The 12,685-nt window shown below is 47.5% G+C and overlaps 1 protein-coding gene across 2 annotated transcripts in view; it reads left to right on the top strand.

Moving 5' to 3' along the window:
* LOC135042067 (protein phosphatase 1 regulatory subunit 12B-like) overlaps positions 1-12,685 on the top strand; it is a 202,207-nt gene that overhangs the window by 163,917 nt on the left and 25,605 nt on the right. For both annotated transcript variants that reach the window (XM_063954986.1, XM_063954985.1), the window contains exon 5: positions 12,432-12,482. In XM_063954986.1, the coding sequence (XP_063811056.1) occupies positions 12,432-12,482 (51 nt within the window). The remainder of the gene's footprint in view (positions 1-12,431; positions 12,483-12,685) is intronic.

The following is a 12,685-nucleotide window of genomic DNA, read 5'->3' as shown; positions in this document are numbered from 1 at the left end:
CAAAATTCTGCACTATCCTCCTACTATATATACTGCGCACAACTAAAATGCACCACAGGTATGGATGGATAGTATACTTGACGACACAGAGGTAGGTAGAGCAGTGGCCTTCTGTACTGTACTGCTATATATTATATACTAGTGGTCAGCAAAATTCTGCACTGTCCTCCTACTATATATACTGTGCACAACTAAAATGCACCACAGGTATGGATGGATAGTATACTTGACGACACAGAGGTAGGTAGAGCTGTGGCCTACTGTACCGTACTGCTATATATTATATACTGGTGGTCAACGAAATTCTGCACTGTCCTCCTACTATATATACTGCGCACAACTAAAATTCACCACAGGTATGGATGGATAGTATACTTGACGACACAGAGGTAGGTAGAGCAGTGGCCTACTGTACCGTACTGCTATATATTATATACTGGTGGTCAGCAAAATTCTGCACTGTCCTCCTACTATATATACTGCGCACAATTAAAATGCACCACAGGTATGGATGGATAGTATACTTGACGACACAGAGGTAGGTAGAGCAGTGACCTACTGTACCGTACTGCTATATATTATATATTGGTGGTCAGCAAAATTCTGCACTGTCCTCCTACTATATATACTGTGCACAACTAAAATTCACCACAGGTATGGATTAGTGATGAGCGGGTTCGGTTCCTCGGAATCCGAACCCCCCCGAACTTCAGCCTTTTTACACGGATCCGAGGCAGACTCGGATCTTCCCGCCTTGCTCGGCTAACCCAAGCGCGCCCGAACGTCATCATCCCGCTGTCGGATTCTCGCGAGGCTCGGATTCTATCGCGAGACTCGGATTCTATATAAGGAGCCGCGCGTCGCCGCCATTTTCTCACGTGCATTGAGATTCATAGGGAGAGGACGTGGCTGGCGTCCTCTCCATTTAGATTAGAAGAGAGAGAGTGAGAGTGAGACACTTGATTTACTGGAGCTTAGGAGTACTCAGAGAGTGCAGAGTTTACTAGTGACTGACCAGTGACCACCAGTGCAGTTTTATTATATTATTATTTAATATAATCCGTTCTCTGCCTGAAAAAAAACGATACACAGTGACACAGTAACAGTATACCATATCTGTGCTCAGCCTCAGTGTGCTGCATCATCTATGTATATCTGACTGTGCTGAGTGCTCAGTGCTCACACAGCTTAATTGTGGGGGAGACTGGGGAGCAGTAGCAGGAGTACATATTATTTAACAGTGCACACTTTTGCTGCCAGAGTGCCACTGCCAGTGTGACTGACCAGTGACCACTGTCTGACCACCAGTATATTGTGATTGTCTGCCTGAAAAAGTTAAACACTCGTCGTGTGGTGTTTTTATTCTATAAACGCATTCTGCTGACAGTGTCCAGCAGGTCCGTCATTAATTATATAATATATACCTGTCCGGCTGCAGTAGTGATATATATATATTTTTTATATCATTATCATCCAGTCTATATTAGCAGCAGACGCAGTATGGTAGTCCACGGCTGTAGCTACCTCTGTGTCGGCAGTCGCTCGTACATCCATAATTGTATACCACCTACCTGTGGTGTTTTTTTTTTTCTATCTTCTTGATACTACTAGTAGCTTACTTTAGGAGTCTGCAGTGCTGCTGACAGTGTCCAGCATGTCCGTCATTATATAATATATACCTGTCCGGCTGCAGTAGTGATATATATATATTTTTTATATCATTATCATCCAGTCTATATTAGCAGCAGACGCAGTACGGTAGTCCACGGCTGTAGCTACCTCTGTGTCGGCAGTCGCTCGTCCATCCATAATTGTATACCACCTACCTGTGGTGTTTTTTTTTTTCTATCTTCTTGATACTACTAGTAGCTTACTTTAGGAGTCTGCAGTGCTGCTGACAGTGTCCAGCAGGTCCGTCATTATATAATATATACCTGTCCGGCTGCAGTAGTGATATATATATATTTTTTATATCATTATCATCCAGTCTATATTAGCAGCAGACGCAGTACGGTAGTCCACGGCTGTAGCTACCTCTGTGTCGGCAGTCGCTCGTCCATCCATAATTGTATACCACCTACCTGTGGTGTTTTTTTTTTCTTCTATCTTCTTGATACTACTAGTAGCTTACTTTAGGAGTCTGCAGTGCTGCTGACAGTGTCCAGCAGGTCCGTCATTATATAATATATACCTGTCCGGCTGCAGTAGTGATATATATATATTTTTTATATCATTATCATCCAGTCTATATTAGCAGCAGACGCAGTACGGTAGTCCACGGCTGTAGCTACCTCTGTGTCGGCAGTCGCTCGTCCATCCATAATTGTATACCACCTACCTGTTGTGTTTTTTTTTTTCTATCTTCTTGATACTAGTAGCTTACTTTAGGAGTCTGCAGTGCTGACAGTGTCCAGCAGGTCCGTCATTATATAATATATACCTGTCCGGCTGCAGTAGTGATATATATATATTTTTTATATCATTATCATCCAGTCTATATTAGCAGCAGACGCAGTACGGTAGTCCACGGCTGTAGCTACCTCTGTGTCGGCAGTCGCTCGTCCATCCATAATTGTATACCACCTACCTGTGGTGTTTTTTTTTTTTCTATCTTCTTGATACTACTAGTAGCTTACTTTAGGAGTCTGCAGTGCTGCTGACAGTGTCCAGCAGGTCCGTCATTATATAATATATACCTGTCCGGCTGCAGTAGTGATATATATATATTTTTTATATCATTATCATCCAGTCTATATTAGCAGCAGACGCAGTACGGTAGTCCACGGCTGTAGCTACCTCTGTGTCGGCAGTCGCTCGTCCATCCATAATTGTATACCACCTACCTGTGGTGTTTTTTTTTTTTTCTATCTTCTTGATACTAGTAGCTTACTTTAGGAGTCTGCAGTGCTGACAGTGTCCAGCAGGTCCGTCATTATATAATATATACCTGTCCGGCTGCAGTAGTGATATATATATATTTTTTATATCATTATCATCCAGTCTATATTAGCAGCAGACGCAGTACGGTAGTCCACGGCTGTAGCTACCTCTGTGTCGGCAGTCGCTCGTCCATCCATAAGTATACTAGTATCCATCCATCTCCATTGTTTACCTGAGGTGCCTTTTAGTTGTGCCTATTAAAATATGGAGATCAAAAATGTTGAGGTTCCAAAAATAGGGAAAGATCAAGATCGACTTCCACCTCGTGCTGAAGCTGCTGCCACTAGTCATGGCTGAGACGATGAAATGCCAGCAACGTCGTCTGCCAAGGCCGATGCCCAATGTCATAGTACAGAGCATGTAAAATCCAAAACACCAAATATCAGTAAAAAAAGGACTCAAAAATCTAAAATAAAATTGTCGGAGGAGAAGCGTAAACTTGCCAATATGCCATTTACCACACGGAGTGGCAAGGAACGGCTGAGGCCCTGGCCTATGTTCATGGCTAGTGGTTCAGCTTCACATGAGGATGGAAGCACTCAGCCTCTCGCTAGAAAAATGAAAAGACTCAAGCTGGCAAAAGCACAGCAAAGAACTGTGCGTTCTTCGAAATCACAAATCCACAAGGAGAGTCCAATTGTGTCGTTTGCGATGCCTGACCTTCCCAACACTGGACGTGAAGAGCATGCGCCTTCCACCATTTGCACGCCCCCTGCAATTGCTGGAAGGAGCACCCGCAGTCCAGTTCCTGATAGTCAGATTGAAGATGTCAGTGTTGAAGTACACCAGGATGAGGAGGATATGGGTGTTGCTGGGGAGGAAATTGACCAGGAGGATTCTGATGGTGAGGTGGTTTGTTTAAGTCAGGCACCCGGGGAGACACCTGTTGTCCTTGGGAGGAATAGGGCCATTGACATGCCTGGTGAAAATACCAAAAAAATCAGCTCTTCGGTGTGGAAGTATTTCAACAGAAATGCGGACAACATTTGTCAAGCCGTGTGTTGCCTTTGTCAAGCTGTAATAAGTAGGGGTAAGGACGTTAACCACCTCGGAACATCCTCCCTTATACGTCACCTGCAGCGCATTCATCATAAGTCAGTGACAAGTTCAAAAACTTTGGGCGACAGCGGAAGCAGTCCACTGACCAGTAAATCCCTTCCTCTTGTAACCAAGCTCACGTAAACCACCCCACCAACTCCCTCAGTGTCAATTTCCTCCTTCCCCAGGAATGCCAATAGTCCTGCAGGCCATGTCACTGGCAATTCTGACGAGTCCTCTCCTGCATGGGATTCCTCCGATGCATCCTTGCGTGTAACGCCTACTGCTGCTGGCACTGCTGTTGTTGCTGCTGGGAGTCGATGGTCATCCCAGAGGGGAAGTCGTACTCGTAAGACCACTTTTACTACTTCCACCAAGCAATTGACTGTCCAACTGTCCTTTGCGAGGAAGATGAAATATCACAGCAGTCATCCTGCTGCAAAGCGGTGAGAAACGTGGTTCCGGTATCCATCATTACTGCAGAGCCAACTAGAGACTTGTTGGAGGTACTGTGTCCCCGGTACCAAATACCATCTAGGTTCCATTTCTCTAGGCAGGCGATACCGAAAATGTACACAGACCTCAGAAAAAGACTCACCAGTGTCCTAAAAAATGCAGTTGTACCCAATGTCCACTTAACCACGGACATGTGGACAAGTGGAGCAGGGCAGGCTCAGGACTATATGACTGTGACAGCCCACTGGGTAGATGTATGGACTCCCGCCGCAAGAACAGCAGCGGCGGCACCAGTAGCAGCATCTCGCAAATGCCAACTCTTTCCTAGGCAGGCTACGCTTTGTATCACCGCTTTCCAGAATACGCACACAGCTAAAAACCTCTTACGGCAACTGAGGAAGATCATCGCAGAATGGCTTACCCCAATTGGACTCTCCTGTGGATTTGTGGCATCGGACAACGCCAGCAATATTGTGTGTGCATTAAATCTGGGCAAATTCCAGCACGTCCCATGTTTTGCACATACCTTGAATTTGGTGGTGCAGAATTATTTAAAAAACGAGAGGGGCGTGCAAGAGATGCTGTCGGTGGCCAGAAGAATTGCGGGACACTTTCGGCGTACAGGCACCACGTACAGAAGACTGGAGCACCACCAAAAACGCCTGAACCTGCCCTGCCATCATCTGAAGCAAGAAGTGGTAACGAGGTGGAATTCAACCCTCTATATGCTTCAGAGGTTGGAGGAGCAGCAAAAGGCCATTCAAGCCTATACAACTGAGCACGATATAGGAGGTGGAATGCACCTGTCTCATGCGCAGTGGAGAATGATTTCAACGTTGTGCAAGGTTCTGCAACCTTTTGAACTTGCCACACGTGAAGTCAGTTCAGACACTGCCAGCCTGAGTCAGGTCATTCCCCTCATCAGGCTTTTGCAGAAGAAGCTGGAGACATTGAAGGAGGAGCTAACACAGAGCGATTCCGCTAGGCATGTGGGACTTGTGGATGGAGCCCTTAATTCGCTTAACAAGGATTCACGGGTGGTCAATCTGTTGAAATCAGAGCACTACATTTTGGCCACCGTGCTCGATCCTAGATTTAAAACCTACCTTGGATCTCTCTTTCCGGCAGACACAAGTCTGCTGGGGTTCAAAGAACTGCTGGTGACAAAATTGTCAAGTCAAGCGGAACGCGACCTGTGAACATCTCCTCCTTCACATTCTCCCGCAACTGGGGGTGCGAGGAAAAGGCTCAGAATTCCGAGCCCACCCGCTGGCGGTGATGCAGGGCAGTCTGGAGCGACTGCTGATGCTGACATCTGGTCCGGACTGAAGGACCTGACAACGATTACGGACATGTCGTCTACTGTCACTGCATATGATTCTCTCCCCATTGAAAGAATGGTGGAGGATTATATGAGTGACCGCATCCAAGTAGGCACGTCAGACAGTCCGTACTTATACTGGCAGGAAAAAGAGGCAATTTGGAGGCCCTTGCACAAACTGGCTTTATTCTACCTAAGTTGCCCTCCCACAAGTGTGTACTCCGAAAGAGTGTTTAGTGCCGCCGCTCACCTTGTCAGCAATCGGCGTACGAGGTTACATCCAGAAAATGTGGAGAAGATGATGTTCATTAAAATGAATTATAATCAATTCCTCCGTGGAGACATTCACCAGCAGCAATTGCCTCCACAAAGTACACAGGGAGCTGAGATGGTGGATTCCAGTGGGGACGAATTGATAATCTGTGAGGAGGGGGATGTACACGGTGATATATCGGAGGAGGATGATGAGGTGGACATCTTGCCTCTGTAGAGCCAGTTTGTGCAAGGAGAGATTAATTGCTTCTTTTTTGGTGGGGGTCCAAACCAACCCGTCATTTCAGTCACAGTCGTGTGGCAGACCCTGTCACTGAAATGATGGGTTGGTTAAAGTGTGCATGTCCTGTTTATACAACATAAGGGTGGGTGGGAGGGCCCAAGGACAATTCCATCTTGCACCTCTTTTTTTCTTTCATTTTTCTTTGCGTCATGTGCTGTTTGGGGGGTGTTTTTTGGAAGGGCCATCCTGCGTGACACTGCAGTGCCACTCCTAGATGGGCCAGGTGTTTGTGTCGGCCACTTGGGTCGCTTATCTTACTCACACAGCTACCTAATTGCGCCTCTTTTTTTCTTTGCGTCATGTGCTGTTTGGGGAGTGTTTTTTGGAAGGGCCATCCTGCGTGACACTGCAGTGCCACTCCTAGATGGGCCAGGTGTTTGTGTCGGCCACTTGGGTCGCTTATCTTACTCACACAGCTACCTAATTGCGCCTCTTTTTTTCTTTGCGTCATGTGCTGTTTGGGGAGTGTTTTTTGGAAGGGCCATCCTGCGTGACACTGCAGTGCCACTCCTAGATGGGCCAGGTGTTTGTGTCGGCCACTTGGGTCGCTTATCTTACTCACACAGCTACCTCATTGCGCCTCTTTTTTTCTTTGCGTCATGTGCTGTTTGGGGAGTGTTTTTTGGAAGGGCCATCCTGCGTGACACTGCAGTGACACTCCTAGATGGCCAGGTGTTTGTGTCGGCCACTTGGGTCGCTTATCTTAGTCACACAGCTACCTCATTGCGCCTCTTTTTTTTCTTCTTTGCGTCATGTGCTGTTTGGGGAGTGTTTTTTGGAAGGGCCATCCTGCGTGACACTGCAGTGCCACTCCTAGATGGGCCAGGTGTTTGTGTCGGCCACTTGGGTCGCTTATCTTACTCACACAGCTACCTCATTGCGCCTCTTTTTTTTCTTCTTTGCGTCATGTGCTGTTTGGGGAGTGTTTTTTGGAAGGGCCATCCTGCGTGACACTGCAGTGCCACTCCTAGATGGGCCAGGTGTTTGTGTCGGCCACTTGGGTCGCTTATCTTACTCACACAGCTACCTAATTGCGCCTCTTTTTTTCTTTGCGTCATGTGCTGTTTGGGGAGTGTTTTTTGGAAGGGCCATCCTGCGTGACACTGCAGTGCCACTCCTAGATGGGCCAGGTGTTTGTGTCGGCCACTTGGGTCGCTTATCTTACTCACACAGCTACCTCATTGCGCCTCTTTTTTTCTTTGCGTCATGTGCTGTTTGGGGAGTGCTTTTTGGAAGGGCCATCCTGCGTGACACTGCAGTGCCACTCCTAGATGGGCCAGGTGTTTGTGTCGGCCACTTGGGTCGCTGAGCTTAGTCATCCAGCGACCTCGGTGCAAATTTTAGGACTAAAAATAATATTGTGAGGTGTGAGGTGTTCAGAATAGACTGAAAATGAGTGGAAATAATGGTTATTGAGGTTAATAATACTTTGGGATCAAAATGACCCCCAAATTCTATGATTTAAGCTGTTTTTTAGGGTTTTTTGAAAAAAAAAACCCGAATCCAAAACACACCCGAATACAACAAAAAAAAATTCGGTGAGGTTTTGCCAAAACGCGTTCGAACCCAAAACACGGCCGCGGAACCGAACCCAAAACCAAAACACAAAACCCGAAAAATTTCCGGTGCTCATCACTAGTATGGATGGATAGTATACTTGACGACACAGAGGTAGGTAGAGCAGTGGCCTAATGTACCGTACTGCTATATATTATATACTGGTGGTCAGCAAAATTCTGCACTGTCCTCCTACTATATATACTGCGCACAACTAAAATGCACCACAGGTATGGATGGATAGTATACTTGACGACACAGAGGTAGGTAGAGCAGTGGCCTACTGTACCGTACTGCTATATATTATATACTGGTGGTCAGCAAAATTCTGCACTGTCCTCCTACTATATATACTGCGCACAACTAAAATGCACCACAGGTATGGATGGATAGTATACTTGACGACACAGAGGTAGGTAGAGCAGTGGCCTACTGTACCGTACTGCTATATATTATATACTGGTGGTCAGCAAAATTCTGCACTGTCCTCCTACTATATATACTGCGCACAACTAAAATGCACCACAGGTATAGATGGATAGTATACTTGACGACACAGAGGTAGGTAGAGCAGTGGACTACTGTACCGTACTGCTATATAATACTGGTGGCACTGGTCAGCAAAATTCTGCACTGTCCTCCTACTATATACTACAGTGCAGCACAGATATGGAGCGTTTTTCAGGCAGAGAACATAGATATTTTCAGCACACTGAGCACAGATATTTGCAAGCACACTGAGCACAGATATTTGCAGCACACTGAGCACAGATATTTGCAGCACACTGAACACAGAAACTGAGAGAACGCTGCACGTCCTCTCCCTATCATCTCCAATGCACAAGTGAAAATGGCGGCGACGCGCAGCTCCTTATATAGAATACGAATCTCGCGAGAATCCGACAGCGGGACGATGACGTTCGTGCGTGCTCGGGTTAACCGAGCAAGTCGGGAGGATCCGAGTTTGCCTCGGAACCATGTAAAATGGGTGAAGTTCGGGGGGTTTCGGATTCCGAGGAACCGAACCTGCTCATCACTAATATATATATGTACTGTAAACTCACAAGACTTACACAGTTATATAGATAGAGCTGTCAGCTTGTCTACAGGGGCTGGATCCCCAAGTGAATTGGCAGGGCTCCAGCTACACTGTGATTTAGCTGCCTGTAGCATGCATAATCAGCATTCACCGGTGGGTCCCATCCAGTGGCGTAACTAGAAGTTTTTCTCCCCCAAGCCAAAAAATTCTTCGGCCCCCCCAGTGCCATATATGCCCCCTCAGTGCCCCCCCCCCAGTGCCATATATGCCCCCTCAGTGCCCCCCCAGTGCCATATATGCCCCCTCAGTGCCCCCCCAGTGCCATATATGCCCCCTCAGTGTCCCCCCAAGTGCCATATATGTCCCCTCAGTGCCCTCGCGCTCCCCCGCTGCTGTGAAGGAGGGACAAGGAGGGCACAGCGCGCGCCTCTCCCGTGTCCCTCCTGCATCTCCGTCAGGTCTAATAAAGGAAGTGCCGGTTCGTGAGCCAATCAGAGCTCACGAACGGCACTTCCTTTATTAGACCTGACGGAGATGCAGGAGGGACACGGGAGAGGCGCGCGCTGTGCCCTCCGTGTCCCTCCTTACAGCAGGGAGGGTTAGTGACAACAGATTGACATGCGGACGCTCGTCCGCGTGTCAATCTGCTCTAAATCAGTGGCGGCGCCCCCGCAGCCCCTCGCCCCCAAGCCACTGCGAGGACTGCGGGGGCAGTAGTTACGCCACTGGTCCCATCTCACACTCCAACAGCAGTGATGGGTGCATATCGCTTGCTGCAGCTCAGGCTCATCCTGTCCCCTATTGCAAGTGTTGACAGGACTCCTGGGACAGAGCGGATTGACTCTGCAGCAGCAGAGGGTGCACCTCAGAGTTCCATTGGAAGAGTACAGGTCACACTTGGATCCTGCTGTAAACCACACAGGCAGGTCCGTTTAGGCCCCTGGACAAAACAATGCACTGGGGCCCCTACCCATCCACCAGTGGTAGGGGTGGGGGGTGCTGTCAGTTGCAACTTTGATGTCCCGTGGGTAGTAGGGGGTGTTCTATCTTCCACTCAGCAGGTAGGTCCTGGAGCAGTAATTTCTGCGAATTACCAATTTACTGCACAGATGGTGGTAGTTGGGGTGGGGTGGGTCTGGGAACACTAAACTGTAGAATGGTGCATTAGACTGAATAAAGGGGACCAAGTACATGACTTAAGGGGTGGTAAGGGGTGTTTAATACGCAGGGAAGGGTGGATAGTGGAGTGGGCTTAATATTCATCATTTTCCGGTATGAGGGCAGCTTGCTTGACTGAAGATATCTCCAATTCCTGGAAATAGATTTCTTAGCTTTCAATGGGATAAAACACGAGATTCCAACTTTTCATGATGTTCTGGGGATTGGGGGTCAGAGTTCAGGAACCAGAGCAATCCACCAATGAAAATATAAAAGCGCATACCAGGCGTCTGGAGCTGGAGCAGGGACCAGCTGCTGGAAGGCTGATATCTCTGCTTCTGGGCATAGTAGAGACAAGCTGCCAGTGTCCACCGAAAGGGGAGCGTCCCAGATTTTGCAGTATTCCTTCAGAAAAACTCAGGCATAACCCGAGATATCTGGCTGGGAAGAGCAATTAACAGACTCGGATGGGGATCACTGCTTTGAAGTCAGATATTTCTGGTTCCCCAAGGCCGATTTAAAAAAATCTGGTACCCCTGGGAAAAGGGGACCCTCAACTATGGCCTAGGACCTTTGGGCAACTGCCCAATGAGCCCATACAAAAAGACAGACATGCACACAGGTGCTGCTGTACATACAGTTGCGCCTTCAAGACTTGGAGTCTGGAGGCAAACAGCCACACTGCCTCCGGGAGTTATGCCTCTGTGTCTATTTAACACATCGAAAATAGGGGGTCATTCCAACTCAATAGCATGCTGTAGTTGTTCGCAGCGCAGCGATCGGGTCGGAACTGCGCATGCGCTGACGCCACAGTGCACCGGCACATGCCAGACGGCCCAAGGCCGTCATTACCTAGCGATCGCCTCTGCCTGATTGACAGGCAGAGGTGTACGCTGTGCGGAAGGGGGCAGCACGGTGGCGTTTAGCCGCCGTTTTCGGGGCGCGGTCCAGCCAACATAGGCGTGGCCAGACCGCACGGGGGGCGGGCTGCAGCAGCTGCGCGACATCACACTCAGCCGCTGAGACCCAGGGCAGCGACGAATAACTCCTGGCCAGCCGCAGGAGCTGCGCTGGCTGGGAGTTACTCTTTAAGTACAAAAGCATCGCTGCTGTGCAATGCTTTTGTACTTGAGCAGGGGGGGGGGGGTCGGACTGACATGCGGGGCGGACTAGACCTGTGCTGGGCGTCCCCCTCCAAGTCTGGGAACATGATCGTAGCTGTGCTAAATTTAGAACAGCTACGATCAACTCGGAATGACCCCCATGGTGTCTAAGAAGTGAAGAAGAGTTTACCAAATGTGATCTTTGTTATGAATTCTTTGCTTTCTGACTCTTTCTCTTCATCATTCAGAAACTAAGTGATATTTTATGCACTGTTCTTGAGGAGAATTAAGTTTTATTTATATTTAGTATTTGTTTTCTTCGACTGCACTCTAGAAGTTTATGAGTTTGCTATTGTTGTTTTAAAAAAAGTATGAAATATAATCATTATAAACTATATATGATATATGTACCAATTAAAAAATGCTGTAGTTGGCAACACATTAAGCTGCGTGTAGTCAAACTGATTCATATCAAATACTTATCTTGCCAGAAGAGTTGATTCACCAGGGCCTGCTAGTGCTGAAAGTTACCACACAGGCCCTCATACAGTATGAGTTGCAATAGTCTGATAATCCCAAACGGGTGATATTCGGACTATTGCACTTGCACTGCAAAGGAAAACATGGTGGAGGTGTGCCTGCCTCACAGCCAGGCTGCACAGGCAGCGGTCGACCTTAACTGTTGCGATCACTGCTATTCCTGCAATGCGATCACAATGCTTCTCATGCTGGGCAGAATCTGCTACTGATGCTGAAGTCAGTAAGGATTGCATTTGCACCTCCTTCATGCATTTACGATAGCAATACTGCGATCGATACGATCGCAGTCCGGGATGAACATCACAATCATCGGTTGCGATGTTCATCTGCGACGGCGGTCTGTCACAGGATGGCTTGTGAGGCTAAGGAAACTGTGTCTCAAGACACACTCCCAGGAAAATGGGGGTGACACCCCCCACCCCGTTTCTGGCAGTGCTGGCCTCCCCTGTCCCTCCTCCTGAATGACTCTGACCGTCTATCTGGCAGATGTGTTCACATTCCTGCAATACAATTGCAGGACCCATTGTACACATGCGCAGGGTTAGATCGCTATTGTGATCCAACCTGAATTAGGCCTGATAGTGGTCATATTCTGACTGGATTGTGTTATCATCTGGCACGTTAAAAAATGTGGTAAAGCAGTGTGAGCCTCCATATTAACTTTTTTGTTTACGTTTTTACACTATTTTACTTGTTGTATATTTTACTTTTTGTATATTTCAGAAACAGGACCAGTCATCAAGTCAGGCCGGGTTGCTTGAGGCTGAAAAGAGAGTAAGTATCAATTGTTTTGTTGCAGTATTATTATTATTATTATTATATTTTCTTTGTAAGGCGTCACAAGTGCTTTGCAGCCCCGTAGATACAGCATACATTAGATCAATACAGAGTAGACACAACATCACATTACAGTAACCAAAACTAAATGGAGCACGAGTAACAGTTAGCACCACAAATCTCAATACACAATACAGCTG

This window comes from Pseudophryne corroboree, chromosome 2 (assembly GCF_028390025.1).
Source record: "Pseudophryne corroboree isolate aPseCor3 chromosome 2, aPseCor3.hap2, whole genome shotgun sequence".
Taxonomy (NCBI): domain Eukaryota; kingdom Metazoa; phylum Chordata; class Amphibia; order Anura; family Myobatrachidae; genus Pseudophryne; species Pseudophryne corroboree.
The sequence above is the reverse complement of the archived record's forward strand: the minus strand, read 5'-3'. Positions and strand labels throughout refer to the sequence as shown.